We start from the raw sequence: 17,382 nt of genomic DNA on the forward strand, positions 1-17,382 counted from the left end.
AGGGAGAGGGAGATGGGAGAGTCAGACGGAATTAGCTTTCTCTGGTCTGCTCCTTCGCAATGTACAGTCCTTTAATGAGGCACTCAGTGTCTTTGATCAAGGAACCACCTCTACGTTTTTCCCCAACAATTTAACTAAGTTAATGAGAGTTTCACCTATCATGAATGCACTTGACAGCAGGCCCAGCATGCAGTTAAATTAACCCCTCAAAGGGCCTCAGTGAGAATTCCTGCTCAAAGCTCAAACCTGTTGAAGATGGAAATACTGCAGGGCTAGCTAATCTATCACCTCAGCCAATTAAATATGCTCCCTTTCACTAGGTTTGACAATCGTGAATGCAGGTAGTTGGTGCTGGAGTAATAGTTGAGGAACCTACTCGTCTGTTTTTTTTTGCACAAAGTTTGTGGAAATTGAATGCATGAGTTTTCAAAGTATGCAGAATCCTTACCTGCAAAACAGCCTGATGCCATATCAGATAGAAAACAATATAGCAGAGCACATGGATATAGGAATTCGGAACAGAAGTAGATCATTCATCCTGGTAAACTTGCTTCACCTTTCAATAAGAGCTGATCTGTTAACTTTTCAAATCCCACATTCCCACCTAATCCTGGTGATCTTTGGGGCCCTTGCCTAAAATGAATTAATCTACCTTTGCCATAAAAATATCCAATAACCTCAATTCTATCACTTTCTGAGGCAGAGACTTCCAACATTGCAAAACCTACCTCATCTGTATTCGAGAGTCATAAAGTGACACAGGACGGAAAAAAGATCCTTCAGCCCGACCATTATCCTAAACTAAACTAGCCTGACCTGCCTGCACTTGGCCCATATCCTCTCAAATATTTCCTATTCATCTACTGATTTCAATGTTTTTTAAATGTTGTAACTGTACTCACATCCACCACTTCCATTGAAAGTTCATTCCACACAAAAATTACACTGAGAAAAATTGCTCTCATATCTTTTTAAAATCTTTCCCCTCTCACCTTAAAAATATGGCCCCTAGTCTTGAAATCTCTATTCTAGGGAAAAGACACCTGCCATTCACCCTGCCTGTACCACTTGTGATCTTATAAACCTCTATAATGTCACCCCTCACCCTCCTACGCTCCTGTGAAACGAGTGCCGATTTATAGAAACATAGCAACATAGAAGATAAGAGCAAGAGGAGGCCATTCAGCCCTTCGAGCATGCTCCGCCATTCATCACGATCATGGCTGATCATCCAATTCGACAGCTTAATCCTGCTTTCTCCCCATAACATTTGATCCCATTCGCCCCCAAATGCTATTATAGTCGCCTCTTGAATACATTCAATGTTTTGGCATCAACGACTTCCTGTAGTAATGAAGTCCACAGGCTCGCCATTCTTTGGGTAAAGAAATGTCTCCTCATCTCTGTCCTAAATGGTCTACCCCGAATCCTCATACTGTGACCCCTGATTCGGGACACACCCACCATCAGGAACATCCTCCCTGCATCTCCCCTGTCCAGTCCTGTTAGAATTTTATAAGTCTCTTTGAGATCCCCCATCATTCATCTGAACTCTGGCGAAAGCAATCCCAATCTAGCCAAACAAAAACCAAAAGAACTGTGGATGCTGTAAATCAGGAACAAAAACAGAATTTGCTGGAAAACCTCAGCAGGTCTAGCAGCATCTGTGAAGAGAAAATCAGAGTTAAAGTTTTGGGTCCAGAGACCCTTCCTCAGAACTGGGGGAGGGTCGCTGGACCGGAAACATTCACTCTGACTTTCTCTTCACAGATGCTGCCAGACCTGCTGAGCTTTTCCAGCAACTTCTGTTTTTGTTCCCAACCTAGTCAATCTCTCCTCATACGTCAGTCCCGCCATCCCTGGAATCAGTCTGGTAAACCTTTGCTGCACTCCCTCGAGAGCAAAAGCATCCTTCCTCTGAAAAGGAAACCAAAATTGCACACAATATTCCAGGTGTGATCTCACCAAGTATACCCTGTATAACTGTAACCACACATTACTGCTCAAAACCTCTCACAATGAAGGCCAACATACCATTTGCCTTCTTTACCACCTGCTGTACCTGTATGCTTACCTTCAGTGACTGTTGCCCAAGGACGCCCAGGTCCCACTGCACACTCCCGTCTCCCAATTTACAGCCATTCAGATAGTAATCTGCCTTCTTGTTTTTCCTTCCGAAGTGAATAACTCCACATTTATCCAAATTATACTGCATCTGCTATTGATTTGCCTACTCACCCAACACCACTAGTTACTGCCTCTCCCTATAACTCAAACCCTCCACTCCCAACAATACCCTGGTAAACCTCTTCTGAGCTCTCTCCAGCTTAATAATATCCTCTCTGCAACAGGGAGACCAGAACAAGACACAATACTCCAGAAGAGGCCTCAACAATATCCTATATGACCTCACATAAATTATTTTAAAAGGGTGACCCAGAGTTTTGAAGTAGTGTCCTCTAGCTCTTGACTGCCTCATAAGAGTAAACATCCTTTCCAGGTCCAACCTTGTCAAGACTGTTCAGGACTTTAAAAACTTCAATAAAATTACCTTTCATTCTTCTGAACCAAAGTGAAAACAAACAGAGCCTATTCAGCCCATCTTCATATAACACTCTGTTCTTTCTAGGTATCAATCCAGTAGACCTACATTGAACAACACATACACGCATCCAAACTATACGCAGTATTCAATATGAAGGTTCACCAATGTTCTGTATCACTGAACCATGATAAACTTACTTAAATGTTTAATTTCTCTCATAATAAAGGCGAGCATCCCCTTAACCTTCCTGATTAGATATCGAACCTGCATACCAACCTTTCAGTTTTGTTCTGTATCAGTAATTAAAATGATGGCCCATTGAGTAAGGTGTCAAATTGATTGATTTTTCTAACCCATCATTTGGCTGACTCTTCAAGCAGTTTCAGATTTCTGCCTCCAGTTTAGTAGTTCTACTCTAAAAACCTAAAACATAAGAAAAAGAAAAAGAGCAGGAGTAGGCCATCCACCCCAGCAAGCCTGCTGCACCATTTTATATATCATGTTATGCCTCAAGCGACAACTCCCGTTGCATTTCCCTGCGTGGAACAGCAGGTTGTGAGGGGGATACAGTTGATGGAAAGTTATTAACAGTTTAAATAAATGGCCAAAATGTTGGCAAAAGGAGCACAGTGTGAGAAAATGCAAAGTTGTTCATTTTGGATGGGAGAACAATAGAACAGAGTTCAATTTAAATGGAGAAAAGCTGCAGGGAGTTTCAACACAAAGGGACTTGGGGGTACTTGTGCACGAAACACAGAAAGCTAGCACAGGAGAAACAGGTAATCAGAAAATCTAATGGAATGATTATCCTTATTTCAAGGAGGTTGGAGGGGACTCTCACTTGTACTTTACAAGCTTTTGTTGAGACCACATCTGGAGTTCTATGAGCAGTTTTGGACCTCATATTTAAGGAAATATATCACTTCATTGGAGACAGTTCAGAAAAGGTTCTCTACAATGATCCCCAGTGTGGAGGGATTGTCTTATGAACAAAGGCCAAACAAATTGGGACTCGACCCCCTGGAGTTTAGAAGAATGAAAGGAGATCTCATTGAAACATAGAGGATTCTTAAGGGGCTTGACAGGCTAAACGTTGAGAGGATGTTTCCACTCATGGTAAAATCCAGGGCAAGAGGGCATAGACTTTGAATAAAGGGCCATGACTTTAAGACTGAGATGGAGAGGAATTTCTTCTGTAGTGTAGTGAATCTTTGGAACTTGTTGCCATAGGGAGCTGGGGGGCAGAGTTCTTGTGCATAATTAAGGCCAAGATAGATTCTTAATCAGGAGGAGAATCAAGGGTAACAGGAAAAGGGCACATAAAGGGGTGGAGTATGTCGTTTCAGCCATGATGCTATTGAAGGACAGACCAGGCCCAAACGGCTGAAGGGACTGCTACTATTTCTCATGGTTATTCTTTCCGACCTGAATCTCTGACTTCTGTCTGTTACCCAATCCTCAATCCATCCTAATGCATTAGCCCCAATACCATGAACTCCTATCCTGTGCAAGAGACTTTTATGTTACCTTATTCTGATATGTGCATACCATAGCAGAGAAAGTTGAGACCCTCGGGTAATCTAAGCAGCAACATGCACTGTTGTTTTGTTTGGCCTGATAACCTTCTTTAGCTGTCACTTGCCTGTCCTGTCTGAGTGCTGAGCTGCCAAGCTCTCTTTGGGATACCACAATATCAGATCATCACCTCCCACGTCTCCGAATTCCTCCGTGTCTATAATAGCACATCAAGTTTTCAAGCTTATTTGAACTTTTAAAAATAAGTCTGCAAGAGTGAAGAGGTTGAATTCCAAGGTTGGGATTGAAAATTCATCAGACGTTAGTGACTTCTCTTTGAAAAACTGGCACAATTTTATTTAGTTAAATGTTAAAACCCAGGCCTGACTTTGGATTTCAGTGCATCGGATACCCAGGTGGCAGGACAGGTTAATAGAGTTGTCAAGAAGGCATATGGAACACTTGACTTTATCAGTTGGGGTATAGATTACAACAGCAGGGAGATCATGCAGGGAGCTGTAAAGAACTTTGGTTAGGCCACAGCCAGTGTAAGGCGTGTTATTTTGGCCACCACACTATTAGGAAGGATGTGATTGCACTGGAGGGAAGGCAATGGATATCCTATAAGGCCATCAGATATAGAAGGAGAATCAGACCACTTGACCAATCTAATCTGCCTTGCCATTCGATCATAGCTGATACATTTCCCACACGACTCTCCTGCCTTTTCCCTGTAACCCTTGATCCCCTTAGTAATCAAGAACGAAACCATCTCTGGCTTCATTATATTCAAAGACTTAGGCCAATGTGTTGCCTGGGATGGAACATTTCAGCTAGAAGCAAGACTCGATAGGTTTGCCAAGTGTGGAGCTGGATGAACACAGCAGGCCAAGCAGCATCTCAGGAGCACAAAAGCTGACGCTTCGGGCCTAGATCCTTCATCAGAGAAGGGGATCAGGAGAGGGAACTGGAATAAATAGGGAGAGAGGGGGAGGCGGAACGAAGATGGAGAGAAAAGAAGATAGGTGGAGAGCAGAGTATAGGTGAGGAGGTAGGGAGGGGATAGGTCAGTCCAGTGAAGACAGACAGGTCAAGGAGGCGGAATGAGGTTAGTAGGTAGGAAATGGAGGTGCGGCTTGAGGTGGGAGGAAGGGATGGGTGAGAGGAAGAACAGGTTAGGGAAGCAGAAACAGGCTGGGATGGTTTTGGGAAGCAGTGGGGGGAGGGGACGATCTGGGCTGGTTTTGGGATGCAGTGGGGGAAGGGGACATTTTGAAGCTTGTGAAGTCCACATTGATACCATTGGGCTGCAGGGTTCCCAAGCGGAATATGAGTTGCTGTTCCTGCAACCTTCAGGTGGCATCATTGTGGCACTGCAGGAGGCCCATGATGGACATGTCATCTAAAGAATGGGAAGGGGAGTTGAAATAGTTCGCGAGTGGGAGGTGCAGTTGTTTGTTGCGAACCGAGCGGAGGTGTTCTGCAAAGCGGTCCCCAAGCCTCCGCTTGGTTTCCCCAATGTAGAGGAAGTCACACGGGTACAATGGATACAATATACCACATTGGCAGATGTGCAGGTGAACATCTGCTTGATATGGAAGGTCATCTTGGGGCCTGGGATAGGGGTGAGGGAGGAGGTGTGGGGTCAAGTGTAGTACTTCCTGAGGTTGCAGGGGAAGGTGCCAGGTGTGGTGGGGTTGGAGGGGAGTGTGGAGCAGACAAGTGAGTCGCGTAGAGAGTGGTCTCTTCCAGAAGGCAGACAAGGGTGGGGATAGAAAAATAGCTTGGGTGGTGTGGTCGGATTGTAGACGGTGGAAGTGTCGGAGGATGATACGTTGTATCCGCAGGTTGGTGGGGTGGTATGTGAGGACGAGGGGGTTCCTCTGGGGGCAGTTGTGGCGGGGGCAGGGTGTGAGGGATGTGTTGCGGGAAATGCGGGAGACGCGGTCAAGGGCGTTCTCGACCACTGTGGGAGAAAGTTGCGGTCCTTGAAGAACTTGGACATCTGGGATGTGTGGGAGTGGAGTGCCTCATCCTGGAAGCAGATGCGGCGGAAGCGGAGAAATTGGGATTAGGGGATGGAATTTTTGCAGGAGGGTGGGTGGGAGGAGGTGTACTCTACACATCTGTATTCTGCACATCTGCCAATGTGGTATACTGTAAACGAGAATACACCTCCTCCCAACCACCCTCCTGCAAAAATTCCATCCCCTATTCCCAATTCTTCCGCTTCCGCCGCATCTACTCCCAGGATGAGGCATTCGACTCCCACATATCCCAGATGTCCAAGTTCTTCAAGGACCGTAACTATTCCCCCACAGTGGTCGAGAACGCCCTTGACCGCGTCTCCCGCATTTCCCGCAACACATCCTTCACACCCCGCCCCCGCCACAACTGCCCCCAGAGGATTCCCCTCATTCTCATATACCATGCCACCAACCTCCGGATACAACGCATCATCCTCCGACACTTCCACCGTCTACTATCTCTACTTAACTCCCCCTCCCATTCCTGAGATGACATGTCCATCATGGGCCTCCTGCAGTGCCACAATGATGGCACTCGAAGTTTGCAGGAACAGCAACTCATATTCCGCTTGGGAGCCCTGCAGCCCAATGGTATCAATGTGGACTTCACAAGCTTCAAAATCTCCCCTTCCCCCACTATATCCCAAAACCAGCCCAGCTCTTCCCCTCCCCCCACTGCATCCCAAAACCAGCCCAGTTCTTCCCCTCCCCCCACTGCATCCCAAAACCAGCCCAGCCTGTCTCTGCCTCCCTAACCTGTTCTTCCTCTCACTCATCCCTTCCTCCCACCTCAAGCTGCACCTCCATTTCCTACCTACTAACCTCATCCTGCCTCCTTGACCTGTCCGTCTTCCCTGGACTGATCTATCCCCTCCCTACCTCCCCACCCATGCTCTCCTCTCCACCTATCTTCTTTTCTCTCCATCTTCGGTCCACCTCCCCCTCTCTCCCTATTTATTCCAGTTCCCTCTCCGCATCCCCCTCTCTGATGAAGGGTCTAGGCCCAAAACGTCAGCTTTTGTGCTCCTGAGATGCTGCTTGGCCTGCTGTGTTCATCCAGCTTCACACTTTGTTATCTTGGATTCTCCAGCATCTGCAGTTCCCATTATCTCATGGCAATTAAATCACATCCTTTTACTTCTACCAGTGTTCTAATCAGTTCAATTACTTTGATGTAAATGTTGCATGCATTCAGATTGAACGCTTTTAATTCTGCCTTTCTAATACTATTTTGTAATTTGACCCTGATTGGTTCACGGATTTGTTTTTGCTGCTTTCCATTTTCATTAACATCTTTCCTGTTTCTAGCGAGTTTTGAGAAGATTTGTAGCTCTGATTGAGGTTCTGGATGTGAATTTGCTCGCTGAGCTGGAAGGTTAGTTTTCAGACGTTTCTATTTAGAAAGCGGGACATAACACCAGCGCTTCGTCGGAGGCTCACTGATGATGTTACCTAGAATGGTGACGAAACGTCTGAAAACGAACCTTCCAGCTCAGCGAGCAAACTCACATCCAGATCTTTCCTGTTTCCCATAACTTACTTTGTTCTTTCTATGTTCACTTCTGATACATTAGGTTAAACTCGCCACAACAGCATTAACAAATCACCACTGCAAATGTGTAGCCCATCATCTTTTCATATAGTTCCTTGCTATTTTATATCTAGGTTGATTATGTGTTGTCATATAACACAGAGGAGTTAACTCAGCCCATTGAGTCCGTTCTTGTCTTTGCAAGAATTTTCTCATTTGTTTTGCTTCCCTCTCCTTTGCTCTTATCTCATCATCTTTCTCCTTTTTCAATTATATATTCAATTCACTTTTAGTGTTATTAGTCAATCTTCATCTTTTCATGCAGTGTATTCTAGATTGTAACCTAATTGCGACCTGCTATTTACTTGCTTGATGATGACACCTGCTGTGGATGGTGAAGGGGGATTTGGAGATGACGTTATATCACTATACTAAGGTAGCATTCAGAAGTTCAACAGTGCCACACTGAGTGTACTAACCAGCAGCATGTGATTGGGTGTAGTTATTACACATCTATTTGTGCATCTCACGTAAATCACTCAACTACAGATTTTCACCAAGCAGAGAATGTCATTGCCATAGCAAAAATGTTGGAGAACGTTACGAATCTCAACACTCATCCCAACTGCAAATCTCAGAGCTTTTTTATCCAGATAGGGTCTAAGTGACCACTGACATGCAAAGTTCTGCTTTAGCTGGCCATTTAAATTATCAGCTCCCTCTGATTAAATCAGGATTTGGAGTTCTTAGAGTTATGAACTGGGATTTTAGAGATTAAATCAGGTAAAAGCATATCACTTCTCAACACAAATCTTTTGGATAGCCAGGAGAGCTGAGATGCTCCAATATGTATGGTACGCTGGCACCATGTGCGTGGATATCAGGCATCTTTTTCTCTGTCATGTGCCCTTTGGAACTTTTATCTGTCGAAATGATTTTTCATGAAGAAAACACATGCCGCTCATGGAACTGTCCCAACTGTCAACAGGTGTCAAGTAATATCAATAAATGCCCAATTGTAGTTTCATGAGCATTACCATAAATATTGACCATTAAGTAACAGAATTATATTTTCCTCCTATGTATTTTAGTAATTGTGGAAACTCAGTGAGTAGTATGGCAGTTAAAGGGAGAAAGTGATATTTGGATGTTGATACCAAGTTGGCATAGAGTATGTTGGGCCACGAGGATCGATTAAATAAGCAAAACATGAGATAAAGGGTACCAAGAACCGGGGGTATGGGTAGAGGGCATTATGTTGCATGGGGACAGTGTAGGGAAGAGTGGTGTGGGTTAGAGGAACGTTTTACACATTTCCCTTTTGGAGAGAATGAGGTACAGTTGGCATTACATTGTAATACAGATTTGTGAACAGCAATTTTTCAAAGCATAAATTTGACAAAGGATGTGTTAAAATATGCAAGAAGTCCAAGTGTTCCACAAAACCCATTGTTCAAGCTGATACTTTATTGCAGTATGTGAAGGAGAATCAACCAAGGAATAATGTCAAGAAAATTTTCAAAAGCCCATCTGTGACATGCAAGTGTGTAAATAAAGCCCAAAAGTATCTGCAATGTCACAGTTTACAGACACCAGTCAGAAAGTATAAGTTGGCAACTTGAGAAACAACATGGATATAATTTGAAAAATTGAAGATTTTAGCTCCATCCACATGATATACCTCAGAAAGAGTAGACAAATGCACAAAATGCCAAGACTGACATAGAGCAATTGCAAATGTACAATTTAGACATCTAACAGGAGTTGACCTCAGGAAACTAGCACAATGGGCTGCAGTCCACCCAAGTTAAGTAAACTGTTTATAATGATTTTGATACACATATATTGCCATTATCGATCTTAAATGTCAATTCAGCTCCTTGGGATGGACACCAGAAGCCATTATATCGTTGAAACAGCAGGATTAACTATAATCTGTTGACCAACTTGGGCAGATATTGCATAATTACAATTCATAATGTAATGCACACCAAAGATTCCAGACTGCAACATCAAGTCTATCCATCAATATCAACAATTGAGAGAACTTTTCCTTCCATGCAAGATTTCTTTTAAGCTATCTTATAAGATAGACACTTGCTATTTTCGATGTTCCAGGACACAGTTAGATTCTGCTGACTGACAACTTCACAAAGAAAAATAACATTGTAATCCTCAGAAAACAAAACATGAGAATGACATAAATCCCCTTCAGCTCATGACAGCAACAAGAAAACATTGTTTTATTCTCAAATGTATAAAATGCAAAATCAATATGAGCCAAATCAACTTCTCTGATTCTATCTATTTGAAAACCACACTTTGTGCTTCATCCAACCAAACAAAAGAGAAGACATACAGAAAGTGCTACAAAGCAAAGATAGAGAATGTATAACAATGCCTCAGATTCTTTAATTTTGTTATCCATGTGTTCCAAATTTTGTGACCAAGGTATGTTCTTTTTGCGATCTTCTGCGCAAAAGCACATATTACTTACAGCAGGAAGTCCACCGTTATATTAGGCAACCTACCAAAAATGCTTTATCGTTCTGCAAGAGTATCCTTCAATACTAAAATCAGCAAAGCTTATCACATTGGAATTCGATGCTTCCCGGAAAGTCCTCAGAATGTGTTTATCTCAGGAATTAGAATTACAATTATGTTTATTGTCACATGTACTCAAGTACAGGGATACAGTGAAAAATGTACATTTATTGTGCATTTCCAATGTCATCTTAGGTGCAAAGATACTCAGGTCCAAAATCTTACGTATAAATTAGAAAAATAAAGAAATAAAGGTAAAAGTTCAGCATTTCAGTCATACAGTTCTAAAGCAGAGAGACTGCAATGGACTTCACCTCAAGGCCTGGAATCCGCACTGGGCTTCCTTGAGTCTGAAAGTCCATGCTGGGCTTCCCCAAGGCTGGGAGTACATGTCTGTCGACACTCAGTTCATACCATACTAGCTATGGTATTCGACCCAAGAAACCACTTCAGGTACACTTTCGCGTTCGGTCCCAGGACACCTTTGGCGGAGGTATGGCACCCTTTGGAGATGCTCATGTGTCCAAAATGCATAAACTAACTTAGACTGTCAAAACCACCTCGTTCTGATGTGAAATGTAGGCTTCATTAATGAGACTAGCATCTGTTGTCCGTCCTGGTCATGCAGTATAACTCCTCTTGTTTAGGATCTCTGCGCAGTAAGGTGCCACATTGCTTTTAATCTGTATTTGTTTCATTTCAATTAACTGCTGTCTCCGTGCCCAAGTTTCAGATCGAACATATTGGACTTTGTATACAATTCCAATACCCATAGGAATCATCTTAATCTCGGTGATTGGGTGTATTTGCTGCAGAAGATGTTTTTATAATACGTAAGTATACTTGAAACTCTGGTCTATACACTTAAACAGTAATATATGATCATGTCAGTGAGCTTCAGAAGGAATCACACTGCCAACTCTCTTGCATGTTAATTGTAGAACTGCTCTTAAAAAAGCCTTATATCTTGGTTACCTTGGAAGCTACTTTTTAGTGGCAGTGTCAACATTTGATTGTTTTATCTTTATAGAGGGAATATGGGTACAGATATCACCTGACCTAATCATAGGATAGAAAGCATGTAAAGAGTTGATTCAAACCATTGTGTATTCAAACAAATCAAAGATCATGATGGGCCCATCGTGGAGTTATGACCACAAACAGCTCAGTCACAATCTTTTTGAAGATAACAAAGTGTGGAGCTGGATGAACACAGCAGGACAAGCAGCATCTCAGGAGCACAAAAGCTGACGCTTCGGGCCTAGACCCTTCATCAGAGAGGGGGATGGGGTGAGGGTTCTGGAATAAATAGGGAGAGAGGGGGAGGTGGACCAAAGATGAAGAGAAAAGAAGATAGGTGGAGAGGAGAGTATAGGTGGGGAGGTAGGGAGAGGATAGGTCAGCCCAGGGAAGACGGACAGGTCAAGGAAGCAGGATGAGGTGGTAGGTAGGAAATGAAGGTGCAGCTTGAGGTGGGAGGAAGGGATGGGTGAGAGGAAGAACAGGTTAGGGAAAGAGAGACAGGCTGGGCTGGCTTTGGGATGCAGTGGGGGGAGGGGATGAACTGGGCTGGTTTAGTGGTGCAGTGGGGGGAGGGACGGTGGATGACGGAACCCCGCCCACAGCTGATGCCGCTGATGGAATCCCACCCACAGCCGACGCCGCCGACGGAACCCTGCCCATAGCCGAAACCGACGGAATCCCGCCCACAGCCAAAACTGATGGAACCCCGCCCACAGCCGACGCCGCCGACGGAACCCTGCCCATAGCCGAAACCGACGGAATCCCGCCCACAGCCAAAACTGATGGAACCCCGCCCACAACCTCCACAGCCAGCAACCCCAGAGTAGACGGCCACCCTGAGCCCTGCCGCATCTTCACCATCCCCCGAGACCTCCCACTGACTGAGGACGAACGGTCAGTCCTAAGTAAGGGGCTCACCTTTGCCCCCCCGACAACCACACATCAATGAATACCAGTCACAGTTGGACATAGAACAGTTTTTCCGCCGTTTTGGCCTCCATGCCTACTTCTTCAACTGGGAGCTTAACCCTCCCTCCACTGACCCCTTGACCCGCTTCCAACACAAGTCCTCCTCCTGGACACCACCCCCAGGCCTCCTACCCTCCCTTGACCTCTTCATCTCCAACTGCCGTGGAGACATTAACCGCCTCAACCTCTCCACCCCTCTCATCCACTCCAACCTCTCCCCTGCAGAACGGGCAGCCCTCCACTCCCTTTGCTCCAACCCCAACCTCACCATCAAACCCGCAGACAAGGGTGGCACAGTGGTAGTATGGCGCACTGACCTCTACATCGCCGAGGCCAAACGCCAACTCTCCGACACCACTTCCTTCCGCCCCCTTGATCATGACCCCACCCCCAAGCACCAAACTATCATCTCCAACACCATTCATGACCTCATCACCTCAGGGGAACTCCCACCCACAGCCTCCAAACTCATTGTCCCCAACCCCGCACGGCCCGTTTCTATCTCCTTCCCAAAATCTACAAACCTACCAGCCCTGGTCAACCCATTGTCTCAGCCTGTTCCTGCCCCACTGAACTCATCTCCACCTATCCGGACTCCATTTTCTCCCCTTTGGTCCAGGAACTCCCCACCTACGTCCGCAACACCACCCACACCCGCCACCACCTCCAGGACTTCTAATTCCGCGGCCCCCAACATCTCATTTTCACCATGGACGCCCAGTCCCTATACACCTGTATTCCTCATGCAGATGGCCTCAAGGCCCTCCGCTTCTTCCTGTCCCGCAGGCCCGATCAATCCCCCTCCACCGACACCCTCATCCGCCTAGCCCAACTCGTCCTCATCCTCAACAACTTCTCTTTCGATTCCTCCCACTTCCTACAGACTAAGGGGGTGGCCATGGGCACCCGCATGGGCCCCAGCTATGCCTGCCTCTTTGTAGGTTACGTGGAACAGTCCCTCTTCCGCACCTACACAGGCCACAAACCCCACCTCTTCCTACGTTACATTGATGACTGCATCGGCGCCACCTCTTGCTCCCCAGAGGAGCTCGAACAGATCATCCACTTCACCAACACCTTCCACCCCAACCTCAAGTTCACCTGGGCCATCGCCAACACATCCCTCATGTTTCTGGACCTCTCAGTCTCCATCTCAGGCAACCAGCTAGAAACTGATGTCCATTTCAAGTCCACTGACTCCCACAGCTACCTAGAATACGCCTCCTCCCACCCACCCTCCTGCAAAAATTCCAGCCCCTATTCCCAATTCCTCCGCCTTCGCCGCATCTGCTCCCAGGATGAGGCATTCCACTCCCGCACATCCCAGATGTCCACGTTCTTCCAGGACTGCAAATTTCCCCCCGCAGTGGTCGAGAACGCCCTTGACTGCGTGTCCCACATTTCCCACCACACATCCCTCTCACCCCGCCCCTGCCACAATCACCCCCAGAGGATCCCCCTCGCCCTCACATACCACCCCACCAACCTCCGGATACAACGTATCACCCGCTGACACTTCCGCCATCTACAATCCGACCCCATCACACAAGACATTTTTCTATCCCCACCCTTGTCTGCCTTCCAGAGAGACCACTCTCTCCATGACTCCCTTGTCTGGTCCACACTCCCCTCCAACCCCACCACACCCAGCACCTTCCCCTGAAACTGCAGGAAGTGCTACACTTGCCCCCACACCTCCTCCCTCACCCCCATCCCAGGCCCCAAGATGACCTTCCATATCAAGCAGATGTTCACCTGCACATCTGCCAATGTGGTATATTGTATCCATTGCACCCGGTGTGTCTTCCTCTACATTGGGGAAACCAAGCGGAGGCTTGGGGACCGCTTTGCAGAACACCTCCGCTCGGTTTGCAACAAACAACTGCACCTCCCAGTCGTGAACCATTTCAACTCCCCCTCCCATTCCTCAGACGACATGTCCATCATGGGCCTCCTGCAGTGCCACAATGATGCCACTCGAAGTTTGCAGGAACAGCAATTCATATTCCTCTTGGGAACCCTGCAGCCCAATGGTATCAACATGGACTTCACAAGCTTCAAAATGTCCCCTTCCCCTACTGCATCCCAAAACCAGCCCAGTTCCTCCCCTCCCCCCACTGCATCCCAAAACCAGCCCAGCCTGTCTCTGCTTCCCTAACCTGTTCTTCCTCTCACCCATCCCTTCCTCCCACCTCAAGCCGCACCTCCATTTCCTACCTACCACCTCATCCCGCCTCCTTGACCTGTCCATCTTCCCTGGACTGACCTATCCCCTCCCTACCTCCCCACCTACACTCTCCTCTCCACCTATCTTCTTTTCTCTCTATCTTCGGTCCGCCTCCCCCTCTCTCCCTATTTATTCCAGTTCCCTCACCCCATCCCCCTCTCTGATGAAGGGTCTAGGCCCGGAACGTCAGCTTTTGTGCTCCTGAGATGCTGCTTGGCTGCTGTGTTCATCCAGTTTCACACTTTGTTATCTTGGATTCTCCAGCATCTGCAGTTCCCATTATCACTGATACAATCTTTTTGAATGTTGGCACATACTCAGTAAGCTGAATGGCTCATTCAGCTCCTATTTTGAATGAGCAGAGTATTTTTGCCAGCTCTTTCCTGGACCTATCCAAGTAACCCCACTTCCCATCTCATTAACGTTGCTCCTTCAAACACTCATCCAATTGTCTTTTGAATATTGTCTTGGAATCTCCTTTTTCCACCATTTTACTCGGCACATTTCGGTTTACAACATCGCACGGGAAATTATGCTTCCTTAGGACACTTCTGGACTGTTAACAATCACTTTAAATCTGCGTTCTTTAGTTAGCTAAAACACTGGGAACAGCAATTTACAATGACAGAATCATTCATGATTTTGAAAACCTCCACATGCAGAGTAGATTAAGTCTCAACCACTGATCCCCTCTCGTGAATTTCCTCACACACCCTCCAAGGTGTAACATCTTTTGCTCAGCAATAAACATGCTTTGAGATCACCAAGCCATCGCTAACATTTCTACCTAATCCTACTAATACAAAATCCTCCCTCAAAATGTTTCAAAATTAATCATTTGAAACATAACTTAAACAAGGCAGGTCTCAGGGGAATATGTTCTCATTTTTCACTGAAGTAGCATTATTATCGGGTGCACGTCTGAAGAGAAGATATGAAAACTCCTGTTAAGTGCTCATTCAGCTGGCTGCAGAGTGAGAGAAAGAAAAGGGATGAACCACTGCGGCAAAGTGGAATGAATAATGAGGGGAGGCGAATTGACGGAGAGGTCAGTGTTAGTCTTGGATGTGCAATACTGTCAAGGTATGAGACGCCAGGGCTGCCTTTGCATGCCCCCCTGAGGTAAATCACTCACTTTCTCGCCAGGTTCCCCTAGTGAATAAATCCTATATGATATAGGTTAAATCTCTATCACCATATCGCTAAGAAACATCTTTAATGTATATACATTTTGAAAGTTTCTTGGTATTTTAACAAATGGTGCAACTCAAAAATTGCATAATGAAATCAGAGTTGAACATTTAACAGTTATTCTGTCTGGTTACTAAAACTGTGTGAGTCCTTCCTTTCTATAATACCTATTAAAACAGCTTTACTAATGTATATGTATTGATCTCAACCAGGGAACTGTAAGTGCTTTGAAATTCCAGGCAAATGTAAATTTTACATGGATTGAACAAAACAGTATGTGTGTGTGTGTGGCTTGGTACATTCATTGGGGTTCCTGGCTTCTGCCACTTGTCATCTGGTTGACTGTGTCGACAGTTTTTCAGTTCAATAAGTTTTTTATGAACTCCTGCTTATTCTCTCCTAATAACAATTTCTGACTTAACAGTGCGTACTTGACTTAACAACAGAACTCACAAACTCTGTGGAAGACATGAGCTCAGATTTTCTTAGCGTCATGGGCATTGCTAAATGGCGAGCAAGGCTTAGATCTAGAACATCTGTCCCTCTTTCCGACGGATCACAATTTTGCCAAGTAGGTGGTAGGAGATAGGGTGGGCCTCACATGTGGGAAACCCGGACACTGCAGGGCCATTTTCAATCAGAGCTGTGTTCAATAGATCAAATTTTCACTGCAGTATGTGTCTAAAACCACAGTGTGGAAGTTACGAATCTTCAGAGAGTTGTAACTGCTCTTGAAAGGCAACTGAGGTCTATTAAGCTGTCAAGTGAAATTATTCAGATTCACAGCTCTTTGAAAATAATGCCTGCTATCCTGTTTAACAAATATCTGTTCTACTTACATGTAGGTTTTGTTGATACAAATCGCAGGACTATTATTTTACAATTTTTAATGTTTGGCTTCTTTTCACAACCCCTTACTATCTCAGTAGGCACATATACATTCACAGTTCCCAATTCTGACATTCAGTTTCCATGTCCTTATGAATTAATTGCAAAAATCGAGCATGCAAGTGCAGCAGGTAATAAGGAAGGCAAATGGAATTTTGGCACTTATTGACAAAGGAATAGAGTACAAAAGTAGGGATTGATGCTTCAACTGTACAGGGCAATAGTGAAACTGCATCTGGGGTTCTGCGCATTTGAGAAGGGAAGTAGTTGCTTTGGAGACAGTTCAAAGGAAGTTCACTAGGTTAATTCCAGAGATGAGGGCTTTGTCTTACGAAGAGAGATTGAGCAATTTAGGCCTATACTATGTGGAGGTTAGAAGACTGAGAGAAGATTTAATTCAGGCATATACAGTTATAGAGATATACAATGCAGAAACAGACCATTCAGTCCAACTCATCCATGCCAACCAGATATCCTATATAAATCTTGGCCCATTTGCCATCATTTGGCCGTATCCCTCTAAACCCTTCCTGTTCATATACCCATCCAGATACCTTTAAATGTTATATAACATGAGATGCCAAAGTGAATTGACAACTTAGATGTAGAAAGAATGTTTTCTCATGTCAAATAATCTGCAGCATGAGATCATAATTTTAGGGTAAAGGGTAGTAGATTTAAAACAGAGATGAGGAGAAACTACTTCTCTCAAAGGGTCGTGAAACTTTAGAATTCATTACCGCAGAGTATGGTAGATGGTAAATTTAAGAAGGAGATAGACAGATTAATAAAGAGTAATGGATTGAAGGGTTATGAAGAACAGTCAGGAAAGTGGAGTTGAGACTGAGATGAGACCAGCTATGACCATATTAATGGTGGAGCAGCCGTGAGGAGTTACGTTGCCAACTCTTGCTTCGAGTTC

General features: G+C 45.2%; 1 protein-coding gene across 5 annotated transcripts in view; it reads left to right on the forward strand.

The window, feature by feature from the left end:
• Positions 1-17,382, forward strand: part of LOC125453615 (uncharacterized) — a 50,421-nt gene that overhangs the window by 21,029 nt on the left and 12,010 nt on the right. For 4 of the 5 annotated variants that reach the window (XM_048533387.2, XM_048533385.2, XM_048533386.2 and 1 more), the window contains exon 3: positions 10,890-10,995. In XM_048533387.2, coding sequence (XP_048389344.1) covers positions 10,890-10,995 — 106 coding nt within the window. The remainder of the gene's footprint in view (positions 1-10,889; positions 10,996-17,382) is intronic. The other variant, XM_048533388.2, reaches the window with a different exon arrangement.

The sequence above is a fragment of the Stegostoma tigrinum genome, chromosome 6, assembly GCF_030684315.1.
Source record: "Stegostoma tigrinum isolate sSteTig4 chromosome 6, sSteTig4.hap1, whole genome shotgun sequence".
NCBI classification, from domain to species: domain Eukaryota; kingdom Metazoa; phylum Chordata; class Chondrichthyes; order Orectolobiformes; family Stegostomatidae; genus Stegostoma; species Stegostoma tigrinum.